General features: G+C 45.3%; 1 protein-coding gene across 1 annotated transcript; it reads left to right on the plus strand.

Moving 5' to 3' along the window:
* The first annotated feature begins 306 nt into the window (after positions 1–306).
* Positions 307–21,640, plus strand: LOC146337511 (NTPase KAP family P-loop domain-containing protein 1-like). Its single transcript, XM_084814314.1, has 5 exons — positions 307–435; positions 4,697–4,917; positions 8,442–8,574; positions 16,601–16,687; positions 18,121–21,640. The coding sequence occupies exons 2-5, from the start codon at positions 4,740–4,742 to the stop codon at positions 19,670–19,672; spliced, it is 1,950 nt and encodes a 649-aa protein (XP_084670440.1). The 5' UTR covers positions 307–435; positions 4,697–4,739; the 3' UTR covers positions 19,673–21,640.
* Positions 21,641–23,555: the final 1,915 nt, after the last annotated feature.

Raw genomic sequence — 23,555 nt, forward strand, 5'->3', positions numbered from 1 at the left:
CCCAAAAAAACAGGAAGTGAACAAACAATTTTAGAGCCATTACAATGGAATAGACCCACAACTAGAGCAATTAAAACTGAATAAAATCCTTAATCTTAAGGGAAGTCTTTGAGCTTATTAATACAATTGTTTTAAAATTGTTTTAATACACTGGAATGGTTTATTTTTATTTTGTGTTTTTGGACCACTGAAGAACAGTTTTCTTCTGTATATGCTCAGAGGCACTGTCTTTCTTACTTCCTCTTTCTTTCAGTTCCTCTCCCTTCTCTGCCAAAATTGCATCTCTGAAAAAGGGAAGAACTAAGGTGCGGTAACAAACGGACTCTCTTCTCAAACCAGCAAATTATTTTTTTTTTAATTTTCCTTGCCTTAGAGAGAAACAATCCAAAGAATAAAATCCTGTTTATGCCAGAGTATCAAGCCAAAGCTTGTCAGGTAAGCAATTCCCTCTTTTCTAACTTGTTTCCTATAATATATTTTAAAATGTATTTATTGATTAATTTATTACATTTCTATACTGCCGAATAGCTGAAGCTCTCTGGGCGGCTCACAGCAATTAAAACCATAAAATACAAGATGATAAATACAAGATGGGGTGGGTTAGGGTATTTAAAAAAAAAAAAATTATGGTAAAATTTTATTGTTTTAAATTGTTTTATGGTGGGTTGTACATCGCCCAGAGTGGCTGGGTGACCAGTCAGATGGGCGATTAATAAATTTAATAAATAAATAAATAAAATACAATATAAAAGTTTAAAAGTTTAAAACGATGTATAAAAAAATAACCAAATAGAAGCTAGAAGCAGTACAAAGTTTTAAAATACAACACCAGGTTTAAAACAGAAACTGAAATGCTAACATGCCTGGGAAAATAACAAAAGTCTTCACCTGGGACCGAAAGTAGCACAATGTGGGCGCCAGGCGAGCATCTCTGGGGAGGTCATCTCATAACTAGGGAGCCACAGAAGTAGCACAGCAGCCACCCACCTCACTTCCTTTGTTGGGGGCTCCCGGAGAAGGACCACTGAAGCATTATCTGTAAGATCCAGCCACTTTCCTTGGATTGCATTACAGATTTCCCCTCCTGCTCTGTCACAATTACTGTGTTATAGTTCTTCAGCACACATCCTGCAGATATTCAAACCAAAATCCCAAAAGATATCAACTGGGAGGTACCCCAGCGCTTTAGAATTCTGGGATTTTTAAACACGAAAACTGTAGAGGAGATCTTTATTCTAATTGGGGATGGGTCCCCCCACCCCGCATTATTTATTTATTTATTTATTTATATCATCATCACCATCATCATCATCAAAATACAGAATTAAAACATTTACAATCAGATTGTGGCAATAAAACTGTGGCTGGTTAGTCAGGGAAAGCTCGTTTAAATAAAAATGTCTTCAGCAGATGCTGAAAATGAAACACCGTTGGTGCCTGCCAGACTTCAACAGGCAGGGAGTTCCAAAGAGAAGGAGCCAATATGCTGAAGGCTCTACTCCAAACAGAACCACCAGGAATTTGTCATCAAAAGATCGCGGTGACCAAGCAGGCTATGCTCCATATATATACACCTCGTGATTTTTTTTCTGTCCAAATTTTCTAACATTACCAGATATTCCACCCTTTCGTTATTAGTAAGTGATCTTGATCCGAACTAGGGATGTCGGAGAAATTTGCAATGGAATCAGATGAGTTAGGATTTCTATGAATCCAACTCACAGAATCTGCAGTGGACTGGCTTTTCCCAAGTCGCACAAATTCTGCAGACTTGCAGACCATTAAAAAAAAAAACTTTCTGGAATTTAAGCAAATTCAATCGTAGAAAGATAAGTAAGATAAAAAAGCACCAGCTGAAAATTTGCATCTCCCTCCATAGGATAAAGCATGAAAATGCAAATTTTGGGGGGGATTTACACATTCGGGGGGATTTGCACATTTTTGGGGGGAGGAACTTGTACATTTTCAAAAGCGCAAATTTGCGTGAATTAGGGAAATTGGGAAAAAATCCGATTCTGTCAATGAGAAGATGGCAGAATGAAAGCATCTGACAAACTGAATCTGAATTTACTTTCCATCCTAACTCAAAACACCATAGGGTGCAATCTTACTGACTGGGCCCTTGGTGATCAAAGCCCCCGAACTCAGAGGCGTCCGATCATCCAACGCAGGACAGGAAGAGCAGCAGAGGCAAACTTCCCCTCCCTGTCCTCCTGCCCTGTAGATTTCGCTAGATGGGCTTTTTAGCCTGTCTAGCAAGGGTACTTTGGTGAGGGAGGGAAGGAGACTGGAAGAGGCTCAGGATAACTCATATCCTGGTCTCACTGGTCTCCTCCCCTCCCTGCCCCCAGGAACTCCCCCTTTCCTCCTCTGAGGTCACTTTTCCGACCACAGAGGCCAGCCAGTGTGATTCTTTCCACACTGGCTGTGAGAGGGCAGGAGCTGGATTACTTGTATCCTGGCTTCCCTGCTCTCCTCCCCTCTCTGCCCCCTGGAACGCCCCCTTTCCTCCTCCAAGGTTGCTTTTCTGACCATGGAGTGCAATTTTATCCACACTGTCTGTGAGGGGGCGGGAGTTGGATCTCTAACTCCCCCTCCTGAGGTTGGCCTGTCATCTCTAACCCTGGAAGAGGGGACTCTGAACAAAACTCTGGTCCCCGGGACATTTGTCCAGGGACCATAGGCTCGTTCTTTAATTGTTTTAGAGTTAATGTTAATTTATCACAATTTTTATCCTTTATTAATAATTACTTTAGATGGAAATTCTTACCAAGAGGGCTTTTCCCATACATTTTCAATTGACTTTAAATATTTTGCATCCACATCAGGCTATCTGGAAGCTATTTCTTTTGAACCCAGAGTCTTTTAAGCTCAAGACTTAAGCTTTGAATAGCACCACGTTTTCCAAGTCAAATGGACATGGGGGTCACAAGTCAAGTCAAACTGTGCTCCAGCTACATGAAAGTCATTTCTGGGACTTAATGAACATATTGAGGCTGCCAAAGTGTTTCCTTTGGGCAAGCAGAGCAGATAAGATGATTCAGTAGAAGCAGCACCGAGAAAGTGGTTTCTTAGGTAGCGCCCGGTCTCAAGTGAACTTGAATTTGGCCTTAGCAACAACAACGAAAGCATGGGTCCTGTTACTCTTTTTATATTTTTCATTCAATGAAATGTATAAAGTATAAACGTGTGTGTTCACAACTTTTTTCACACTTGACACACTAACAGATAAAAGAATTGTTTTGTGCTGTAGCCTTGCAAGAATTCTCTTTGTCCTCTTTTGCTACCTACCTATTTTGTGCAACTACAAAGCAACATCTGTAATATTTCATAGCAGCTTTGTATAACAACTGGCAACCTAAAGCTCTAGGACACAGCTGAGCAACACATGGCCCACGGGCCGTATGTGCTCCCCCTGCCCCCCACAGTGGCCCCTGCCACCTTCTGCTGGCCCCCAAATTTCGCTGAATTTGGTTTTCAAACATTTCAATGGGATCTGTAGCAGCTGCGGAGTGCCGAACGGTCAAAAAAGCTTGCGAACAAAAAGGTTTGCAAACAAGCTAATTTCGTTTGCAAACAAGCTAATGTTGATGCTTTGGGCAGTTTAATTTTTAATTTTTTTTTAAATGTTGTAAAAAAATGGGCACCCATGTGTGTCAGGGGTCGGGGGGGTGAAATTGGCCCCCAGACCTCCTGAAGTTGCCAACCCCATTTCTCGGAGCTCTAGTGAATCCCATCCCTTTGCTGGTCAATCTGTGTCCCTATTAAAAGCAGTCCAGAAGTGAGCAACCAGGCACTGCGCAGTCCTGGCCCAATCCTTCACTGTACACTGTTTACATGAACAGAACTCCAGTCTGTCCTCCTCCTCTGGGCCTGTTTCCCCCAAAGAACAGGGATGCTGCCCTCTCTCCATTGACCTATTAAACGGCATTCCTCTCACTTTACATGATCAAAGTCCTACTGAACTGCGATCTCTGAGCCACAGCAAATCCAAAATCCAACAGCTCCTAGTGGTGCCTCCAAATGTAGGGGAATTAATTTGGTCCAAATATCTATTTGGACTTTGAAATAACAGCATCCCATTCGAACAGGACTTTACAAACCCTGCCTAGGACGGGGGTAATGGATTCGTTGTTTAGCTCACCCTCAGGCTCAGACAATATGGTTATTTTACAACTGGACGTTCTGCTCAGAAGGGATGGATCCCTTCCAGGCCGTGGCTGGGTCCCCGGGGCTAATCGTAATGCTCCCTGCGGGGCACCATCTGGCTCCCCCCATCCAGTGGAGGCTGGTGGCTCCAATGTCAGAGGGGCATAGAATCCACTCCAGATTTCAGTCAGAACTCTAACTGGCTTTGCACCTTGGAGAGCTCCTTTAGAGTTCTGACTGGTTCTGACTGAAACCTGGAGTGGATTCACTGCCCCGCTGACATTGGAGCCACACGCCTCCACTGTCCCACCCATCCCAATTGCCAAGCCAAAGGCAAAAGGAATGTGCAGTATTCTTTTGCCTGTGGGTTGGCCATGGGGGGTGGGCGGATCAGCTGGTGGCAGCCATGGCTCTCATAGGCAGTAAACTTCAGCAGATAGGGAGTTGAATCACTTGGTCCACCAGCTTTTCTTGCAACCGCCCCCCACCTGTAAAACCGGCAGCCAACCAGGGGCCCTCTACTCATTTCATTCCTTTTCTTTGGCAGATTTAAGCGCTGTTGAACCTGGGATTTTTATTTTTATGCCACAATGATGAGTAAGGAAAGCAGCTCTAAAACCCCAACAAAAGAAGGGAAGGGAGAAAACAACCAAGATATTTACTGCAAAGCCCTGGCTCGAATGCTAAAGGATGTTGAGCCACCTGTGACAGTGGGATTGTATTCACCGTGGGGGCAGCAAAAAAGAGAATTCTTAGATAAAATTGAAGGTAAGTGCTGATGCACCATACCATTGATTATGAACAGCATGAGGAAAGGCAGAGTTCAATCTACTTGATAGAGACAGGATCTTCCCCAGTTATAGCAAAGACATCCCCCATTGATGAAAACTGAGCCACTGTCCTGCCTTGGCTGTGAACCAATGGGATGCTAAGCAAGGCCTGAGTGGGTCTGACATCCAGCCACAAGTAGCAGGTTTCAAATGATCAAGATCCAGTTCTGTGGGACTTGGGCAGGCTCCCCAAAAAACAGATGTTGACCCTGCAGGGCCAAAGAACAGCTAAGCCCTTGAATCTTCAAGCAGGACCTCATGTATCCAATAGTGCTGCCAGGTTTGATGGGGTCCTTGGGCCAGATGCTCTCTGGGGCATGTACCATTTCAGGCCATAGATTCTGCTGATGGTCTGCCCTGTAGCCTGGGTTGCAAGTTTCTGCTACTGGCCAGAACTTTAACAGATGTCAGATTAAGCCAGATTTCACAGGGAAGCAACGCAGGAAGGATCAGCACCATTGGAAGCCCCAAGTGGGGCTGGAAGCCAGACAGAGGTGTATTATGTTGCTCCAGCAAGGAGCAGAGCAAGACTGAGCCTTAAATAAGAGTTTGGCTCCATTTAGGCTGCTCACCTCCACCTCCAGTCTGACTGTGGTTTTGTCTCTCAAAGGGGCCTGGCTTGTTTTAGCAACTCAAGCTGCAGCCTGTGAGTTTTCTCACAGCCAGACTCCTCAGAGTCCAAAGACGTTAAGGCAACTTCTTCTGGATGCAGGGAAGCAACCTCCATGATCTTTCTGGGGAAATGTTTCCTGTGGAGGTTGAAGCCTTGTAATGCCTTTCTGTGTCTGTATCCTCTCCCTGAATGATGAAGTCTGAAGCTTCTCTTCAGAGGACAAGGGGTCAGGGTCATCTGAAGATAAGAGTTGGTTGTCCTGCTTCATGACAAGGGGAGGCAGATCTGTACTGCTTTTTCTTCCCTCGCTCCCTTCCTCCATTGCCAGGTTGTGGGATAGGAAGGAAGAAATTCCCCTTCCTTCTTTCTTTCTTTCTTTCTTTCTTTCTTTCTTTCTTTCTTTCCTTCCTTCCTTCCTTCCTTCCTTCCTTCCTTCCTTCCTTGCGGTGTGGGAAGAAAGAAAAATGGAAATATTCCTTCTCTTCCTACTGCTTCGTACACTGGATGCTGGAGGATGAAAAGGTCTCTTTTTCTTTCTTACCCTTTACAGAGGTTGTTGGGCACACTGGCTCCAGCAACTGGACAACCTCTGTGAAAAGTTTTGTTTCAAATGGCACAGTTTCTTTCCTTCCCTTTCCCTTTTTACAGAGCAGGCATGCAGAGTGATGCCCCAGTCAGTCACACCAAAAGCAAAGGAAAAGAAAACAGGAACGAGCTTGCCGTGACTACGGCTGTCGTTTGCCCCCCCCCAGTGGCGTGGGGCCCCTGACATGCACCCCATAATCTGCATGAGTGCCGGAGTCCTGCTTTGCTCACACCCTGCTTACTCCTCTGAAAGGGGCTTGAATATCCTGAGAAAAAATATGAGGTGTATTTTTTAGCCAATGGCTCAGTTAGAAGTGATCCTGCTCCTGCCTTCCACTTTTCTGGCCAACGAGTGCAAAGGAACAAGGGCGATTGCTAAACACTTGGCACGCTTGCTTCATTCAAATTATGTAATCCATTTGATAGCATACTAGGCTGCTTGTTTTTATGTTTTGGCTGTTTTGCATTACTGTGTGACTCTCGGCAGCAGCCCCCTGATGCTGCAAAATTTCTGGCTACCAGTTCAGATTGCTGAATTTTATTTTGGTCAGGATTTTTGGCTTATGACAGATTGAACTACTTGCAGTCATCAAGGCCAGCAACGATGACTCAGGACCGCAAAGGGATCTTTTCAGCCAGGTCGCATCTAGGGGCATGCTTCCACGCTACTGGCTTCACTTTGTTTGTGCCTTTGTTGCGATGTTTCCCCAATCACATCTTCTCCTTTTCCTGTTTCCACAGTCCTTAAAGACCCGGCTTATCATCGCCGTAGTCTGGGGCTCTGTGCGGTTTCCACTGAGCTGTAATCGAATTATTTTCTTGATGGCTGGGTGGCGTCTGGGTTGGGTCTGATTACCTCATCCGTGTTCCCATGCCCTCGTCTTGCTGATTCCCCCTCCCTCATCCCCTTGTGCTCTGCTCCAGTTAGTGGCTGCCTCTCACTCCACCCCCCCACACTGTTGTTGCTCTTCCCCCTTATTCTGCCTTCCCAACAACCCTGCAAGGTGAGCTAGGAGAAGAGATAGTGGCTGGCTTTCTCTCCCCCCCCCCCCGCGCTGTTGTTGTTCTCCCCCATTAGCCTAGGTTCCCAACAACCCTGCAAGGTGGGCTAGTAGAAGAAGTAGTGGCTGGCTGGCTTCCCAACTGAAGTCACTTTTAATACCCATTGAAATCCTAACTGTCAAGCCTTTCTCCTTTGTGGCTGAGAAGGGAGACCCCAAGTAAATGCATTGAAGGGGATGCACTCCTATGTATGCCTACTCAGAAGCAAGCCACACAAATTTCAATGGCACTTACTCCCAGGAAAGAAAGCTGTACAGTCAACGAGTTTACTCAGGAGTAACACCCCTTAGCACATGCCCACACAAAGTGGGACAAAGCGCTAAAGGGAAAATACACGGGGAGGAAATGGTGACCAGGGCCAGTGGATGATGTACTTGTTGCGCATCTCTTCACCTCTGCCTCCCTCGCCCCCTCCTGCTCCCCCCCTTTAAAGTGAGTTTTAAAGCAAGAAAGCTGTGTGCAGCATCTCCTCCCCTTTTAGACCCGTTCTTCCCCTGAAGTGGGGATGCTACTTAACGACTCCCAGTGACTCTCCGTCTCTCCGTGAAGCCATCTTTGCGGCTCTCCCGATTTCCCTGCCACCACCTTGACTGGGAATTTCGTGGGGATACCCAGGGTGGGCGGACACTGCACTTGCATGCTAATGGGGCGTCTGTGTGCATCTCTCCATCTCTGCCTGACTGCTCTCCCTGGTATCATCCCCCCTGTCCTTCACACGCAGCTGCTTCCAGTGAGAACAGGGCCAGGCGAGCACCACACCCACAAGGGCGGGCCGGGCTGCACGCCCCGGGGCAGGACTAGGATACCGAACCCAGTGTGGCTGTGGAAACAGCTCAGTAACGGAGCCGAAGTAGGCAGGAAAAGTCGGACTATAACCAGTCTCAGAAGAAGCAGTTTTTCCGCGATAAAATGCAGGGCTGGGGCTGAATGGCCACGACGTCATGGAAACACAGAGACCGCGCTGCACAGCCAGGTTGGAGTAAATCGCTGGTGGAAACACAGCCTATGAAATCAGATCAAACTTTCTGACTGCAATTAGAAGGTTGCAGAATCTCTTTGGCTAGAGTTTTTCAAGAAAATTGGTGGGGTGTATGTTTGGGATGATCACATAAGGGTCCTTCCAGCTCTGGCCTGTAGCCACAGAACACACTCATAATGTCTGAACTTGGTGTACGTGCTTTGTGTTATATTTTTGGTTGCAGGTCACATGAAAGACAACCCAAAACATGATGAGAAAGGAATAAGAAAGGTTTGGTCCAGGCTTCCAGCTCTTTGGTCTTGGCTGTTACTCATCTGGCATATAATATTTTGTCACCTTGACTCCAATTTTGCCAGGTATCTCTTTACTTTTTCTTTTTGGTTGAAGTTACTTATTTTCTTGTATACTTGTTTTATTTACATATTTATTTCATTTATTTATAGAATTTATATCCCATACCTCCAACAATAATTTGGCACCATTTTGAATATACAAATTAACATTGGTGGGATTATATACATATATAATCCCGCCAGTATCTGTATGGACAGGGAGATGGAGAGAGGGAAGGGAGAAAGGAAGAGAAAAAGAAATCCCGATACCTCTTGCATTTATCTCTATGAAAGGTTTTAGAGAAGCCATCATATGATAAACTAATCAGGAGTACACATTACTTAAAAGAGCCTTCCCCAACTGGCTGCCCTCCAGATGTTTTGGAGTACAACTCCCAGCATTCATTACCATGAATCTTGCTGGCTGGGGATGATGGGAGTTGAAGGTGACAACATCTCAAGGGCATCTGAACCAATTAGGTATTTTAGGGCACAATCTTATGCATGCTTAGACACAAGAAGTCTTACAACTTACAGCATACCCCGGCCACCTATTCTGGCTGGGGAATGCTGGTAGTTGTAGGACTTTTTCTGTCTAAACATGCATAGGAGTGTGCCCTTATTATATTAAGCACAGTGGAAACTGGTGGCTTTGATTTCGGTGGAGCTGTGATTCCATTCTGGGTCCCAGGCATGGTCTGAAGGCAAATGAGGCAGCCAGCTGGCTGAAATTAAGCAGGTCTGGGTCTGGTCAGTGCTTGGAGGAGAGACCACCTGAGAACCACATGTAACCACCTTGACTACCACAATGGAAGAAAGGTGGGATATAAATGAAATAAATAAATAAATTTTAGTCAGAACCAGCCAGAACTCTAAAGGAGCTATCCAAACTGCTGAAACCTATTCCCCCAAAATGCATCCAGCACCTTGGACAGCTCCTTTAGAGGTCTAGCTGGTTCTGACTAAAACCCAAAATGGAATTACAACCCCGCCAGAATTGGAACCACTAGCCTCCACTGATTAACTGATATCTAAGTGTTACTAAGAAATAAATAAACAAGCTAATAAGGGCATCAGGTTGGGGAAGGGTGACTTAAAGCATTGCAAAAGGTTGCTCCCAAGCCTCATTTATTTATTTATTTTTATTTATTACATTTATATCTGACCTTTCTTTCATCATGGAACTCAAGGTGGCTATATGTGGATCCCAGGTGGTCTCCCCTCCAAGCACCGACTAGACCCACACCTGCTTCATATCCCAGCAACTTGCAAATTTTGAGCATTCCCTCCAGAAAGACTGCATTGGATCCACCCTCACTCGGATAATTGGCAAAATCTTACTCAGGACTATAAATTTTTGTTCTGCTAATGATGGAGATTTCTTGGTTCCTCCAGTTGTTTCCATCAACATTCTGATTGACATTCACATATTTACCAATAACGTCACACTTCCTTCCGCTCAACATGCCCTTCCACATAATTTAGAAGTGCCATTCTAGGGAACACCGCGTTCTCTTTATTTTTCCGCCTTGCCTGCCGTCTAGTGGAACCTGCTGAACAGCCAAGGGGGTTTATTTTTGTTTTCTGCCATCTGGCTTGTCCAGTAAAGGGTTAGAGATGACTTGCTCGGCTACCTGAACCCTGACCTTCTACTGAACATTAAAAGGTGGGCATCCTGACTTGGATTCCTGCATTGAGCAGGGGATTTGACTCGATGGCCTTGTTGGCCCCTTCCAACCCTACTATTCTATGGTTCTATGATTCTATCTATCCCCCACCCCCTGCAGGCACCACAAAGGCTCTCATCCCAGGGAGATGGAAACCAGGCAGTGTTCTACACTGCTGGCTGCCATCACAAAATCTGGTTGGCCTCCACCTCCATGCTCCAGTCCCCCTGTGACCTAAGCACAATGACAGCTTGCTATGAACAGGAGCATTCTGCCATTGGTATATATTTTTAAAAAATTAATAAACACATTTAATGGAACTGAAATTAATGCTTCATTATGAAACCATGAAGACTGTGATTATGCAGACACGAAGACTTGAGCATCAAATCAGCTTCCCCTCCCTCTCTCCCCCAGTGTCAGGGTGGACACTGAGCCCATAGAATCCCAGAGTAGTTCTGATTCTGAGGAAGAGCAGTCGCTCCTGGGAGAGGAGCGCGCTCCTCTTTCCCAGGGCCAACAGCTGGCGGAGATTCCTCCCACCAGCATTCCTAGCTTAGATAGCAGTCCAGGGAGTGACAGAGCGCGGGAAGCAGACTTGGTGGATGCGCGACGCAGATGCAGAGAGCGGCGCCAGATGGAGGGCGCGGAAAGGAGGCGTAGTGCCCGGTTGGTGCGCAAACAACAGTTGCACCCAGAGGATCCAAGGGAAAAGGGGAGGGACTCTCCCTAGTCCTTAAGTTCAGGGGTCTGCCAGTAATTCCCTTTCAAACGGGGACCAACTGTTCCAACTTAGGGCATAGGTACTCTGCTGCTCAGATCTAGTTGCAAACGGTAGAGTTGTTAAGTTGTAAAAGAAGAATAAAGCTTTGAAAAGAATCCCTTTGTCTGTGTCTGGACTTGGCTACTGGATTAGACTGAGAGAGGCCTCCACGGAGCCCTTGACACCCAGCCTGTTTTCTGTATATAAGAAGATAAGAACATAAGAAGAGCCCTGCTGGATCAGACCAGGGGGCCATCTAGTCCAGCATTCTGTTCACACAGTGGCCAACCAGGTACCCACAGGAAACCCACAAGCAGGACACAAGTGCAACAGAACCCTCCCGCCCATGTTCCCCAGCAACTGGTGCACATAGGCTCACTGCCTCTGGTACTGGAGGTAGCATATAGCCATCAGGACTAGTAGCCATGGATAGCCTTTTCCTCCAGGAATTTGTCCAACCCCCTTTTAAAGCCATCCAAATGGGTGGCCATCACTACACCATGGAGCCGATCTACACTTACGAGTTTTTTCATTTCCAATGAGGTTTCACCATCCGACTTTCACACTACACAGTTGTTGTTGCTCAGTTGTTCAGTCGTGTCCGACTCTTCGTGCCCCATGGACCAGACCACGCCAGGCCTTCCTGTCCTGCGCTCTCTCCCGGAGCGTGCTCAAGTTCATATTCATTGCATCCATGATGCTATCTAGCCATCTCATCCTCTGCCATCCCCTTCTCCTTTTGCCTTCAGTCTTTCCCAGCATCAGGGTCTTTTCCAGGGAGTTTTCTCTTCGCATTAGGTGGACAAAATATTGGAGCTTCAGCTTCAGTATCTGTCCTTCCAATGAGCACTCAGGGTTGATTTCCTTTAGGATGGACTGATTTGACCTCCTTGCAGTCCAGGGGACTCGTAAGAGTCTTCTCCAGCACCACAGTTCGAAATCATCCATTCTTCGGCGCTCAGCCTTCCTTATAGTCCAGCTCTCACAGCCATACATTACTACTGGGAAAACCATAGCTTTGATTAGACGGACCTTTGTAGGCAAGGTGATGTCTCTGCTTCTTACTATGCTGTCTAGGTTGGCCATAGCTTTCCTCCCAAGGAGCAAGCGTCTTTTAATTTCATGGCTACAGTCACCGTCTGCGGTGATCTTGGAGCCCAAGAAAGTAAAATCTGTCACTGCTTCCATTTCTTCCCCTTCTATATGCCAGGAAGTGATGGGGCCAGATGCCATGATCTTCGTTTTTTTAATGTTGAGTTTCAAACCAGCTTTTGCACTCTCCTCTTTCACCCTCAACAAGAGGCTCTTTAGATCCTCTTCACTTTCTGCCATTAGGGTGGTATCGTCTGCATATCGGAGGTTGTTGATAATTCTCCCAGCAATCTTAATTCCGACCTCTGATTCATCCAACCCGGCATTTCTCATGATGTACTCTGCATATAAGTTAAATAAGCAGGGTGACAATATGCAGCCTTGTCGTACTTCTTTCCCAATTTTGAACCACTCGGTTGTTCCATGTCTGGTTCTTACTGTTGCTTCTTGACCCTCGTACAGGTTTCTCAGGAGACAGGTAAGGTGGTCTGGTACTCCCATCACTTTAAGAATTTGCCACAGTTTGTTGTGATCCACACAATCAAAGGCTTTAGCGTAGTCAATGAAGCAGAAATAGACGTTTTTCTGGAATTCTCTTGCTTTCTCCATGATGCAGCGAATGTTGGCGATTTGATCTCTAGTTCCTCTGCCTCTTCTAAACCCAGCTTGTACTTCCGGTAGTTCTCGTTTCGCATACTGCTGAAGCCTAGCTTGTAGGATTTTGAGCATCACCTTGCTGGCATGTGAAATGAGCGCAATTGTGCGGTAGTTTGAACACTCTTTGGCGTTGCCCTTCTTTGGAATTGGAATGTAAACTGACCTTTTCCAGTCTTGTGGCCACTGTTGAGTGTTCCAGATTTGTTGGCGTATTGAATGCAGCACTTTAACAGCATCATCTTTTAGGATTTTAAATAGCTCGGCTGGAATACTGTCATCTCCGCTAGCTTTGTTGTTAGTAATGCTTCCTAAGGCCCACTTGACTTCACTCTCTAGGATGTCCGGCTCAAGTTCAGTGAGCGCACTATCATGGCTATCAGGGACATTCAGATCTTTCCTGTATAGTTCTTCTGTGTATTCTTGCCACCTCTTCTTAATCTCATCTGCTTCTGTTAGGTCCCTGCCTTCTTTGTCCTTTATCATGCCCGTCTTTGCACAAAACGTTCCCTTGAGATCTCCAATTTTCTTGAAGAGATCTCTAGTCTTTCCCATTCTGTTGTTTTCCTCGATTTCTTTGCATTGTTCATTTAAGAAGGCCTTCTTGTCTCTCCTTGCTATTCTCTGGAACTCTGCATTCAGTTGGGTATATCTTCCCCTTTTTCCCTTGCTTTTCGCTTCCCTTCTTTCGTGAGCTACTTGTAAAGCCTCATCAGACAGCCACTTGGCTTTCTTGCATTTCTTTTTCTTTGGGACGGATTTTGTTGCTGCCTCCTGAACAATGTTACGGACCTCCGTCCATAGTTCCTCAGGCACTCTGTCTATCAGGTCTAATCCCTGAAATCTATTCCTCACCTCCACTGTATATTCAGAAGGGATATGACTGAGGTCATACCTGAACGGTTTAGTGGTTTTCCCGACGTTCTTCAATTTAAGCCGAAATTTTGCAAGAAGCAGCTCATGATCTGAGCCACAGTCAGCTCCAGGTCTTGTTTTTACTGACTGTATGGAGCTTCTCCATCTTTGGCTGCAAAGGACATAATCAATCTGATTTCGATATTGACCATCTGGTGACGTCCATGTGTAGAGTCACCTCTTGTGCTGTTGGAAAAGAGTGTTTGCTATGATCAGCATGTTCTCTTGGCAAAACTCTTTTGTCCTGCTTCATTTTGTACACCAAGGCCATGCCTGCCTGTTATCCTGGTGATTTCTTGACTTCCTACTTTAACATTCCAATCCCCTATGATGAAGAGGACATCTTTTTTTGGTGTTAGTTCTAGAAGGTGTTGTAGGTCTTCATAGAACCGATCAACCTCAGCTTCTTCGGCCTCAGTGGTTGGGGCATAGACTTGAATTACTGTGATGTTGAATGGTTTGCCTTGGATTCGTACTGAGATCATTCTATCATTTTTAAGATTGTACCCCAGTACTGCTTTTCCCACCCTTTTGTTGACTATGGGTGCTACTCCATTTCTTCTAAGGGATTCTTGCCCACAATAGTAGATATGATGGTCACCTGAATTAAATTTGCCCATGCGTGTCCATTTTAGTTCGCTGATTCCCAAGATGTCGATGTTCAATCTTGCCATCTCATGTTTGACCACCTCCAGCTTACCTTGATTCATTGATCTGACATTCCAGGTTCCTAAACAATATTGTTCTTTACAGCATCGGATTTTCTTTTCACCACCAGACACATCCACAGCTGAGTGTCCTTTCGGGTTTGGCCCAGCCGCTTCACTCTTTCTGGCGCTACTTGGAAATACCCTCTGCTCTTCCCCAGTAGCATATTGGACACCTTCTGACCTGAGGGGCTCATCTTCTGGCGTCATATCTTTTAACCTTGTGATACGTTCCATGGGGTTTTCTTGGCAAGAATACTGGAGTGGGTTGCCATTTCCTTCTCCAGTGGACCACATTTTGTCAGAACTCTGTGCCATGACCTGTCCGTCTTGGGTGGCCCTGCACGGCATAGCTTATGGCTTCACTGAGTTACGCAAGCCCCTTCGCCACAACAAGGCAGTGATCCATGAAGGGGCACTACACAGTACCCACCTCAAATTGGAACCGGAATTTCTCGCTTCCGTGCTCCTGCTTTCAATACTCTGATATCCTGGTATTTCCCCTTAATGTGCTCTGACTTTCCGCCTTCGCTACCATATCTGGTCGTAGTCCCCTCCCCTGCCTGTCCATATACGGTGGTGTTTGTATTTCCCTCCTGTCCAATCACAGCTCTTGATGGCCCCATGTCATCTTCTGGCTACTGATCGCATAGCTTCCTCAGCACTCAATGTTTCCTCAGCAACAAGCAAAGGGCTGGACGTGTGCGTGCTTGTCTGGTCTCGGAAGCTAAGCAGGATCGGCCCTGGTCAGTAGTTGGCTGGGCAACCACCTGGGAATCAAGCTTCCTGCACTGAGCAGGGGGTTGTTCTATCCCTTCAAATGAGACTAAGTTTTACCTCCTTCTATCCCCCGCTTTGGCTTTTTTTTAAATTAAGGAGTTATCTTTGAAGAATCGTGGCTTCTCCGCAATTTTTTTTTTCTAATTCAGATATGATCTTTGAAGTTTCGAAGATGTGAAGCTTCATATCTTTGAATCTTCGAAGATCATGCCTGAATTAGAAAAAAAAAATCATGGAGAAGCCACGATTCTTCGAAGATAACGCCTTAATTTAAAAAAAAAAGGCCAAAGCAGGGGATAGAAGGGGGTAAAACGTAGTCTCATTTGAAGGGATAGAACAACCCCGTGCTCCGTTCAGGAAGTCTGATTCCGAGGCGGTCGCCCATCCAACTACTGACCAGGACGACATGAAGCTTCGAATCTTCGAAGATGCCACCAGCCTCCCCCAAACGTGAGTGCTGGGTGCCGCTGCCACTGCCCCTCTTCCTCACGCCGGCTGTCAAGGGCTGGCACGGGGAAAAGAGCATTGGCAGACACCCCCCAGCTGCTTGCCCTGGCCTCCAGCAAGTGGGGGGGGAGAAGAGGATAGGTGCCTCCTTCTTCCCTCCACCCTGACCTGCTACAGCGGCGGCAGCAAGGGACAAGGTGGTCATTTTCCCCAAGGCAGGAAAACATGCGGAAAACGACAAGCCTCTCCTGCACCACTGCCGCGCAGTGGGTGTGGAATCAGCAGAAGTAGGAAGAGTTTCTGATCCTCCAGTGAGATCCGCCATCTTTAAGAGCAGGAAAATAGACAGCGCTCGAGTGTGAACCAAGCTTGCGCATTCGATGAGGCACTGCAATGGGGAAAATGGCTGAGTGTGGATAATCATGTTTTAATGCGAGAGCGTTTAACCTGACAGGACATCAAATTTGTTGCGATGGCAGGCACAATGTAGATCGGCCCCCTGTGGTAGGAAATTCCATAGTTTAACTCTGCGCTGTGTGAAGGCACCCTTCCGTTTATCTGTCCTGAATCTCCCACCAATCAGCTTCATAGGATGACCCCATTGGGTTCTAGTATTTTCAGAGAGGGAGAAAAATGTCTCCCTATCCACATTCTCCACACTATGCATAATTTTGTACACCTCTATCATGGCTCCCTTACCTGCCTTTTTTCCAAGCTAAACAATCCCAGCTGTTGTCACCTTCTCTCATAGGGGAGATGCTCCAGCCCCTTGATCATTTTTGTTGCCCCTTTCTGCCTGTATCTTGCTTGCCTAATGGAGATATCTGGAGATTGCAAAAGGTTGTACACGTTTTTTTCGGTGTCTTTTTGTTTGGTCTAATAAAGGTTTTACATTAATATGGATTTTTGAACTTTTGTCATGGCCAACATGATGATTTTTAAAAATAAAGGTTTTACACTAATATGGATTTTTGAACTTTTGTCATGGCCAACATGATGATTTTTGCTTTTTGTGTGACTTACAGCATAAAGAATGCAGCTACTCAACAGTGGGACACTACACTGGAGGAAGAGACTTTATTACCTGAGAGTTCATCCCCTCCAACTCCTAGGTAAAGCTCCCCAGTATCACAAAAGGTTATAGGTCCCCGTCTTCCAACCCTCCTAATCTGAGCGCTGGTCTAGAGTGAAGAAAGTCTTCTAAGGGCGCAATCCTACGCACGTTTAGACATAGAAAAGGCCTACAACTCCCAGCATGTTGTAGGCCTTTTCTCTGTCTAAACATGCATAGGATTGCACCCTAAGTCTTTTCACATTACCAGAAGCTTCATTTTCTTTTCTTTTAATCCCCCCCCCCATCTTACATGTCCCCTAGTGCAGGGCTGGCCAACTTTGGGAGGCCCAGGGGCCATTTGTGCAACCAGGACCCCCCTCCCGGGCCACACTCCACAGGATGCAGTACAGACCATGGAGCACTCTGAAAAAAGAGGAGAAAAAAGGTGGGAAATGGCCAATTTCCCACTGAATTTTAGTGGCTAACCTGTCTATTGTGCTACTGTGCTACATTTCCAAACAAACTAAATTTGGCACTTGGGGGGAATGTGGCCACCACGGCTGCCTTTATTTGTGCGTATTTCAGGGGCAGCAGGGGGTGGGTGGGCTGCATTGTGGTCGGCATGCGGTGCATGCGGCCTGCTATCTGCGTGTTGCCAAACCCGGCTCTAGTGGTTTCTGTCAGGAGTGCAATCACTCCAGAACCTCCAAGCACCCAAGAAAGACATTTTTTCCCCCAGCTTGTTCGTAAAGGTTCGGGTTAAGAAAAGGGGGTGTGATGTGATCAGTTATCTTAAGCCTACCTTTAAACTGGTCATGGAATAAATGTCTGCAGTCCTGTGGCTGAAACAGAATTCCCAAATACTTTCCCTGCTTAATCTATACTTCTCTGATGGAGATTCAAGTTTAGTTTGTAACACACAGGCCTTATTCATGCATTCTGTGGAACCCTGAGGGTTCGAACTGCTGACAGGGATGGGGCTGTCCATGCTGGCCACGCCCCAAGGTCCCTTTTTACACTGGGCTGCACCCCTTCATTCCCCAGTCTCACTGGTCTGTTCCGCTCATGTTCAATGAACATCAGTAGAATGCTCCACGCGATCGGGGACCCAGATAAAACAGGCTCCTAGGTCTTCAATTGAAGTACTCCCCTTCAATTGAACACAGTATGGCCCTGCTTCAGACATTGTAATGTTATGTGGAATGGTTAGGTTGGGACATGAAGCGGCTGGGCCCAGTTGACAGGGAGACATTTGGGGTGGAGCCTGTATGCACAGCCCCATCCCCCATTTGAGCCCTCACATGTCCCAAATAAAACGTGAATAGGGCTACAGAGTCTTGAAAAGAGACCCTGACCTCGCTGTTGTTGCTCAGTCAAAATTTAAATATCTGTGAAGTGGCCTCCTTACATCAAACCTCTGCAGAGTTGTCTGAAGTGTGCATTCTCTGCGTTCGCTTATCTGGTATGGCGTTTTTTTCTCCCTGTTTCCAGGTCAGAAGAGACCAAGCATAATAATACCTGGTGTATCTTCATCAACTTCAGTGCCTGGGATTATGTGGAATGTGACCATATCTGGGCTGGCCTTGTCACAAAGCTCCTTGAAGAAATTGAAGGGAAATATAAATATTGTTTTGGTGCTTTTAGGATGTTTGGTGCAAAATTCAAGGGAAAACCTATGGAAAATCAGTGGATTTTGAAAACAAAGACTAAGATAATCTCTTTTGGTATTGTATTTGTGTCTTTTGCTTTAACACTGTGTGCTTGGTTCCTAATGGAAGAGAACTTATTGGAAATATTTGTCTCCATTATTGGCTCTATTGTTTCCCTTTTTTGTATTCCTTTCGTAGGCACATGTAAAAATCTCTTTTTCACAGTGAAAAGGAAGATTCAGAATGACATTAAGAGGAAGGATCTCAATGCTGAGCTGGGCTTCATGCACTCTGTGAAACAAGAGGTCGAAACCATGATTAAGTTCCTCCAGGTCATGGCCTTCAAAGAGAAGAAAGAGATCCGGGTGGTGCTGAAAGTCACCAGTTTAGACCTATGTGCTCCAGACAAGGTCGTGGCTGTTCTGGATGCCATGAGCATTCTTCTTTCTGGCAAAGATGCTCCCTTTATCTCCATCATAGCTGCCGATCCAAGCATCCTCGTGGAATGTATCCAGCAGTCAGGTAATACCTGGAGCAACGGTTATTTATACTTAGACCGAATTGTGTCTTTGCCCTTCTCCCTGCCCCAGATGAGCCACGAGGGCAAGACGCAGCTACTCAAACTGGATATAAAAAAAAACGCAGGGGAAGTTGGTGATAGTAGCTTAGTAATGCACCACAGCCAAAAAAATCGTGAGATAGACAAAGAAGTCAAGACTGCATTAATGGGTAAGGAAAATCAGCATATCCTTCAGCAGTTGAGGAAAGGGAATTTTGAGGAATACCTCCCAGGGAATTCTGTCCAAATGAAGAGGGTAGTAAATACAGTTCTGACCATCTACGACATGATCACACAAGGATATAAATTCAAACAGGTGAAGATGGATGGGAAAAATGAAGACAAATTGGGGATCCAAGATGTGATAAATTGGGTTATTCTTGCCAATTGTTGGCCTTGCCGCTTGAGCTGGATTTTGCAGTGTGAGGAAGATGACAGGCAGCGAAGGAGGCTTAAGGAAATCAGTCCAGGCAAGACAAATGGGAATCAGAGCAGTGGGAAAAGGCAAGAGGGGAAGCAACCGCAGAAAGAAGAAGAGGAAGATGCCAACAAATTGTATAAAGTTTTTGAGAACCATGAGTCAGAGTTGGGTGACATTAAGTATAGTATCAAAAAACTTTTGGAACTTGATGGAGATCCTGACCTTTTCAAAATTTTCCTGCACAAGAACAAGAGTCATTTTACTGTTGAGTGGGCCAGATGTTTTTCTGGTCTTCTCATCAATTTGGACTTCTCTTTGAAAAGGAAGTTTGAGTTGCATCAAGGCCTGAATAACATACCCAGGGGCAGCAAATTCTGCCAAGAAAAGCTGTTGCTGAAGAGTAAAGAAAAGTGAATGAGAATCTAAGCAGTTACCTCTGAAGCATGAAGAAGATGAACATGCCTCAGGACTCATTCCCAGTGATCTGAAAACGTCTTTTAAGTCTTTAAGATACCCTTCCCCACCTGGTGCCCTCCAGATGTGTTGGACTACAACTCCGACAATCCGCATGGCCATGCTGGCTGGGAATTATGGGAGTTGCAGTCCAACATATCTGGAGTGCACCAGGTTGGGGAAGGTCGATCTGTTGGCTCTGATGGATCTACTACTTCCCATTTCTTAGCAGGCTTTAAAAAAGACACACACGGTGCCAATATATTTATTATTATTCTTTACTATTAAGATGTCAAGCCCGCCTTTCACCTTATGGTCCCAGGGCAAGTTACATACATATAAATAAAATAAAATATGCAGTATTTGTGCACATATCGCAGAACCACCCATATCCACGAACTAAACCTAGACCAATATTAATCAGCAATTTGGCAGACATTCTTAACAACAGAGATTCTGGGGTGCCATGAAGGCTGTGTTCTCCATTCTCCTTGCTTCGGGCCATGTGATGATTGCTCCGGAGCATGCCTCTCTCTCTGCTTATAGTGGAGGTATAAAAAAGTAACCACAGCAACAAATCCTTTTAGCAGATAGTAGGGATGTCAGAGAAATCCAATGAGTTTGGATTCTCATGACTCTGACCTGTGGATTCCACTGCGGATTGGCTTTTTTCCTGTTGGGCAGATTCCATGAGCTTGCAGACCAGTTTTCTAACTTTCCCAAATTTTGTACGAATGTCATGGTAAAAAAAAATGTTTTTTTTTTTTAAAAAATCAGCCCAAAATGTGCATTTCTCCCATAGGCTAACATGTAAAAATGTACATTTGGGGGGAATTTATGCATTTTTGCAAGAGTGGATTTGCACAACTGAGCATTTGCACAACTGCAAGTTTGCACAAATTCTGAAGCAAAAAAATCCAATTTTGTTGATGGGCAGACAATGGAATGAAAGGCGCCTGACAGTCCGCAAAACACAGACAGAACAGATTTTACACAATCTGTACTTTCCTAGCAGACCGTGGCTGTTCATAATTCCATCTTTAATATATCCAACAACAGAGCTTTGAACTAGCGTTGAATTGACCCATCTATTTCTGGTCTGTGTGTCCGTTCTATCCCATTTTTTGAGATTTTCTTTTTAAAAAGTATAAAAATTCCCATTTGAGCTGTACACATTTCCCCCTGAAATATGTATTCTTGTTCACACTTGTTCAATAGATGTGTTTTTGTTTGCATATTTTGTGCAGAGAACTGTACTGCAAAATTTGGAGAAGTATGCAATCCAAGGATAAATGCATTTTGATTTATGCATTAATCCAGGAAGTGGGTCTTACATCGGTTTGCTTAAAAATGCGGACAGAATTAATTTCTCCCCCATTCCTACTTTGACCTTTGCTGGTGGTCTGGCCCCATTCCCCAGCTGAAATCTCTTCTCCACCCCAGCCCTGAAATGGCACTGCTCTGCAGATTATTGGATAATGCTACATTGTTGTGTGGTTGATTTCTTCATTAATTGCTTAAACATGACTTTAATTAAATATTGCGGTTTAATCGGCTGTTCTTGTGCATGTACTTGCATGCTTAAACATTTACTGGATGATTAAGAATAGTGATGACCAGGCCAGACGTACAATCCTGTAGTGAATGAAGAAATGGTGCATCCAGATTGGTGCTTCTCTAGCTAGCTATAGAGAATAGGATGTTTTTATTTCGACAGATGATAACACAGGTGAGTGTGCTATTTAAGTAATTTAATAATTTTAGTGTACAAATTAGTCGTTAATGGTTTGTTAAACAATTTCTTATTGTCTTATTATTATGCTTAGTTGGATTTCCTTGTATATTGACAGTCTCTATTTTTCTTGTTTTATGTTTTAAGTTTGATGTATATGCAAAAGCCTGGCTGGCGAGTGAGCAATAAACTGAATTGAACTCATTGTTGTTTTGGGCACTGGATATTAATTCTGAACTGACAATACAGGCCCATCAAATTGAAAAGAAGCCTTCCTTCAGAAAATGGAATCACAGAATCATAGAATCATAGAATCATAGAATAGTCGGGTTGGAAGGGGCCTACAAGACCAGCTAGTCCAACACCCTGCTCAATGCAGGAATCCAAGTCAGAGCATCCCTGACAAATGGCTGTCCAGCCTCGTCTTGAAGGCCTCCAGTGTGGGAGAGCCCACCGCCTCCCTAGGTCATTGGTCCCATTGTCGTATTGCTCTTACAGTCAGGAAGTATTTCCTGATGTTCAGCCAGAATCTGGCTTCCTGCAACTTGAGCCCATTATTCCGTGTCCTGCACTCTGGGATGATCGAGAAGAGATCCTGGCCTTCTTCTCTGTGACAACCTTTCAAGTACTTGAAGAGTGCTATCATATCTCCCCTCACTCTTCTCTTCTCAAGGCTAAACATGCCCAGCTATTTCAGTCTCTCTTCATAGGGCTTTGTTTCCAGTCCCCTGATCATCTTTGTTGCCCTCCTCTGAACCCTCTCCAGCTTGTCTGCATCCTTCTTAAAGTGTGGTGCCCAGAACTGGACACAGTACTCCAGATGAGGCCTTACCAGTGCTGAGTAGAGGGGAACTAGTACTTCCTGGGATTTGGAAGCTATGCTTCTATTAATGCAGCCCAAAAGAGCATTTGCCTTTTTTGCAGCCACATCACATTCTTGGCTCATATTCAGCTTGTGATCGACAACAATTCCAAGATCCTTCTTGCTTGTAGTGTTGTTGAGCCATGTATCCCCCAACTTGTAACTGTGCATTTGGTTCCTTTTTCCTAGGTGCAGAACTTGGCATTTATCCCTATTAAATATCATTCTGTTGTTTTCTGCCCAGCACTCCAGTCTATCAAGATCATTTTGAATTTTGTTTCTGTCTTCCAAAGTATTAGCTATCCCTCCCAATTTTGTGTCATCTGCAAATCTGATCAGCATTCCCTGCACCTCCTCCTCCTAGTCACTAATAAAAATGTTGAAGAACAGTGGGCCCAGGACTGAGCCCTGCGGTACCCCACTCGTTACCTCTCCCCAGTTTGGGAAGTCTTGCCCTAATGAGGAAAACAAAAGAGAACACAGGGTTGCACAAATGAGATGCAAGCAGATAAGGAGAGATGCAAAAAAGCATTTTTAGAAGCATATTGCTAACAACATCAAGGTCAACAATAAAGAATTCTTTAAATATATCAGAAGCAGAAAATCAGCTATGGAGGCAATTTGGACCATTGGAAGACAGTGGTAAGGAGATTGTGGAGAAGCTGAATGAATTCTTCTCATCTGACTTCATTGCAGAAGATATAGGACAGATACCTGTGCCTGAACAGATGTTTTCAGGAAGGGAATCTGAGGAACGGAGGCAAAAAGTAGTGATAAAAGTAGGGATGTCAGAGAATTCCGCCACGGATCTCGGTGAGGCTGAATGCCAGTGCATTCAGCCCCCTGAACTCTGTGGCGGAACGGCCTGCCACCCCCCCCCCACGCGGATCTCCCCCGGGATGAGACTTACCTGGGGCGGATGTTCCGGACGGCGGCGGCTCCAGCAGCAGCTTCAGTGGTGGTGGCGGCGGCTGGTCTTCCGAACAGCCGCCGCCATTTGCAGTCTGTTCCCCCCCCCATTCATGATAGGCTACGTAAAGACTTAAGTAGCCTATCATGTCTGGGTTAAAAAACAACAACAACCGTGTACGCAAACAGCAACGGCTACAGCCGCCGCCATTTGCGTTCCTTATTTTTGGCCGTCTTAGTCTACGTAAAGATTTACATAGACTAAGACGGTGAAAATAAAGGGGAACGCAAATAGCGCCCGGTACGCTATTCGCGTTCCCCCTTATTTTCGCCGTCTTAGT

Source organism: Heloderma suspectum, chromosome 10, assembly GCF_057233095.1.
Source record: "Heloderma suspectum isolate Gila_16-S chromosome 10, 16-S_ref, whole genome shotgun sequence".
In the NCBI taxonomy this organism is placed as follows: Eukaryota; Metazoa; Chordata; class Lepidosauria; order Squamata; family Helodermatidae; genus Heloderma; species Heloderma suspectum.

Excerpts from the sequence above, each read along its gene's own strand:
- LOC146337511 (XM_084814314.1), top strand. The coding sequence starts at position 4,740 with ATGATGAGTAAGGAAAGCAGCTCTAAAACCCCAACAAAAGAAGGGAAG. Across the intron at positions 4,918-8,441 it reads ATTCTTAGATAAAATTGAAG|GTCACATGAAAGACAACCCA; the intron begins GTAAGTGCTGAT and ends TTTTGGTTGCAG. Across the intron at positions 8,575-16,600 it reads CTTGACTCCAATTTTGCCAG|CATAAAGAATGCAGCTACTC; the intron begins GTATCTCTTTAC and ends TGTGACTTACAG.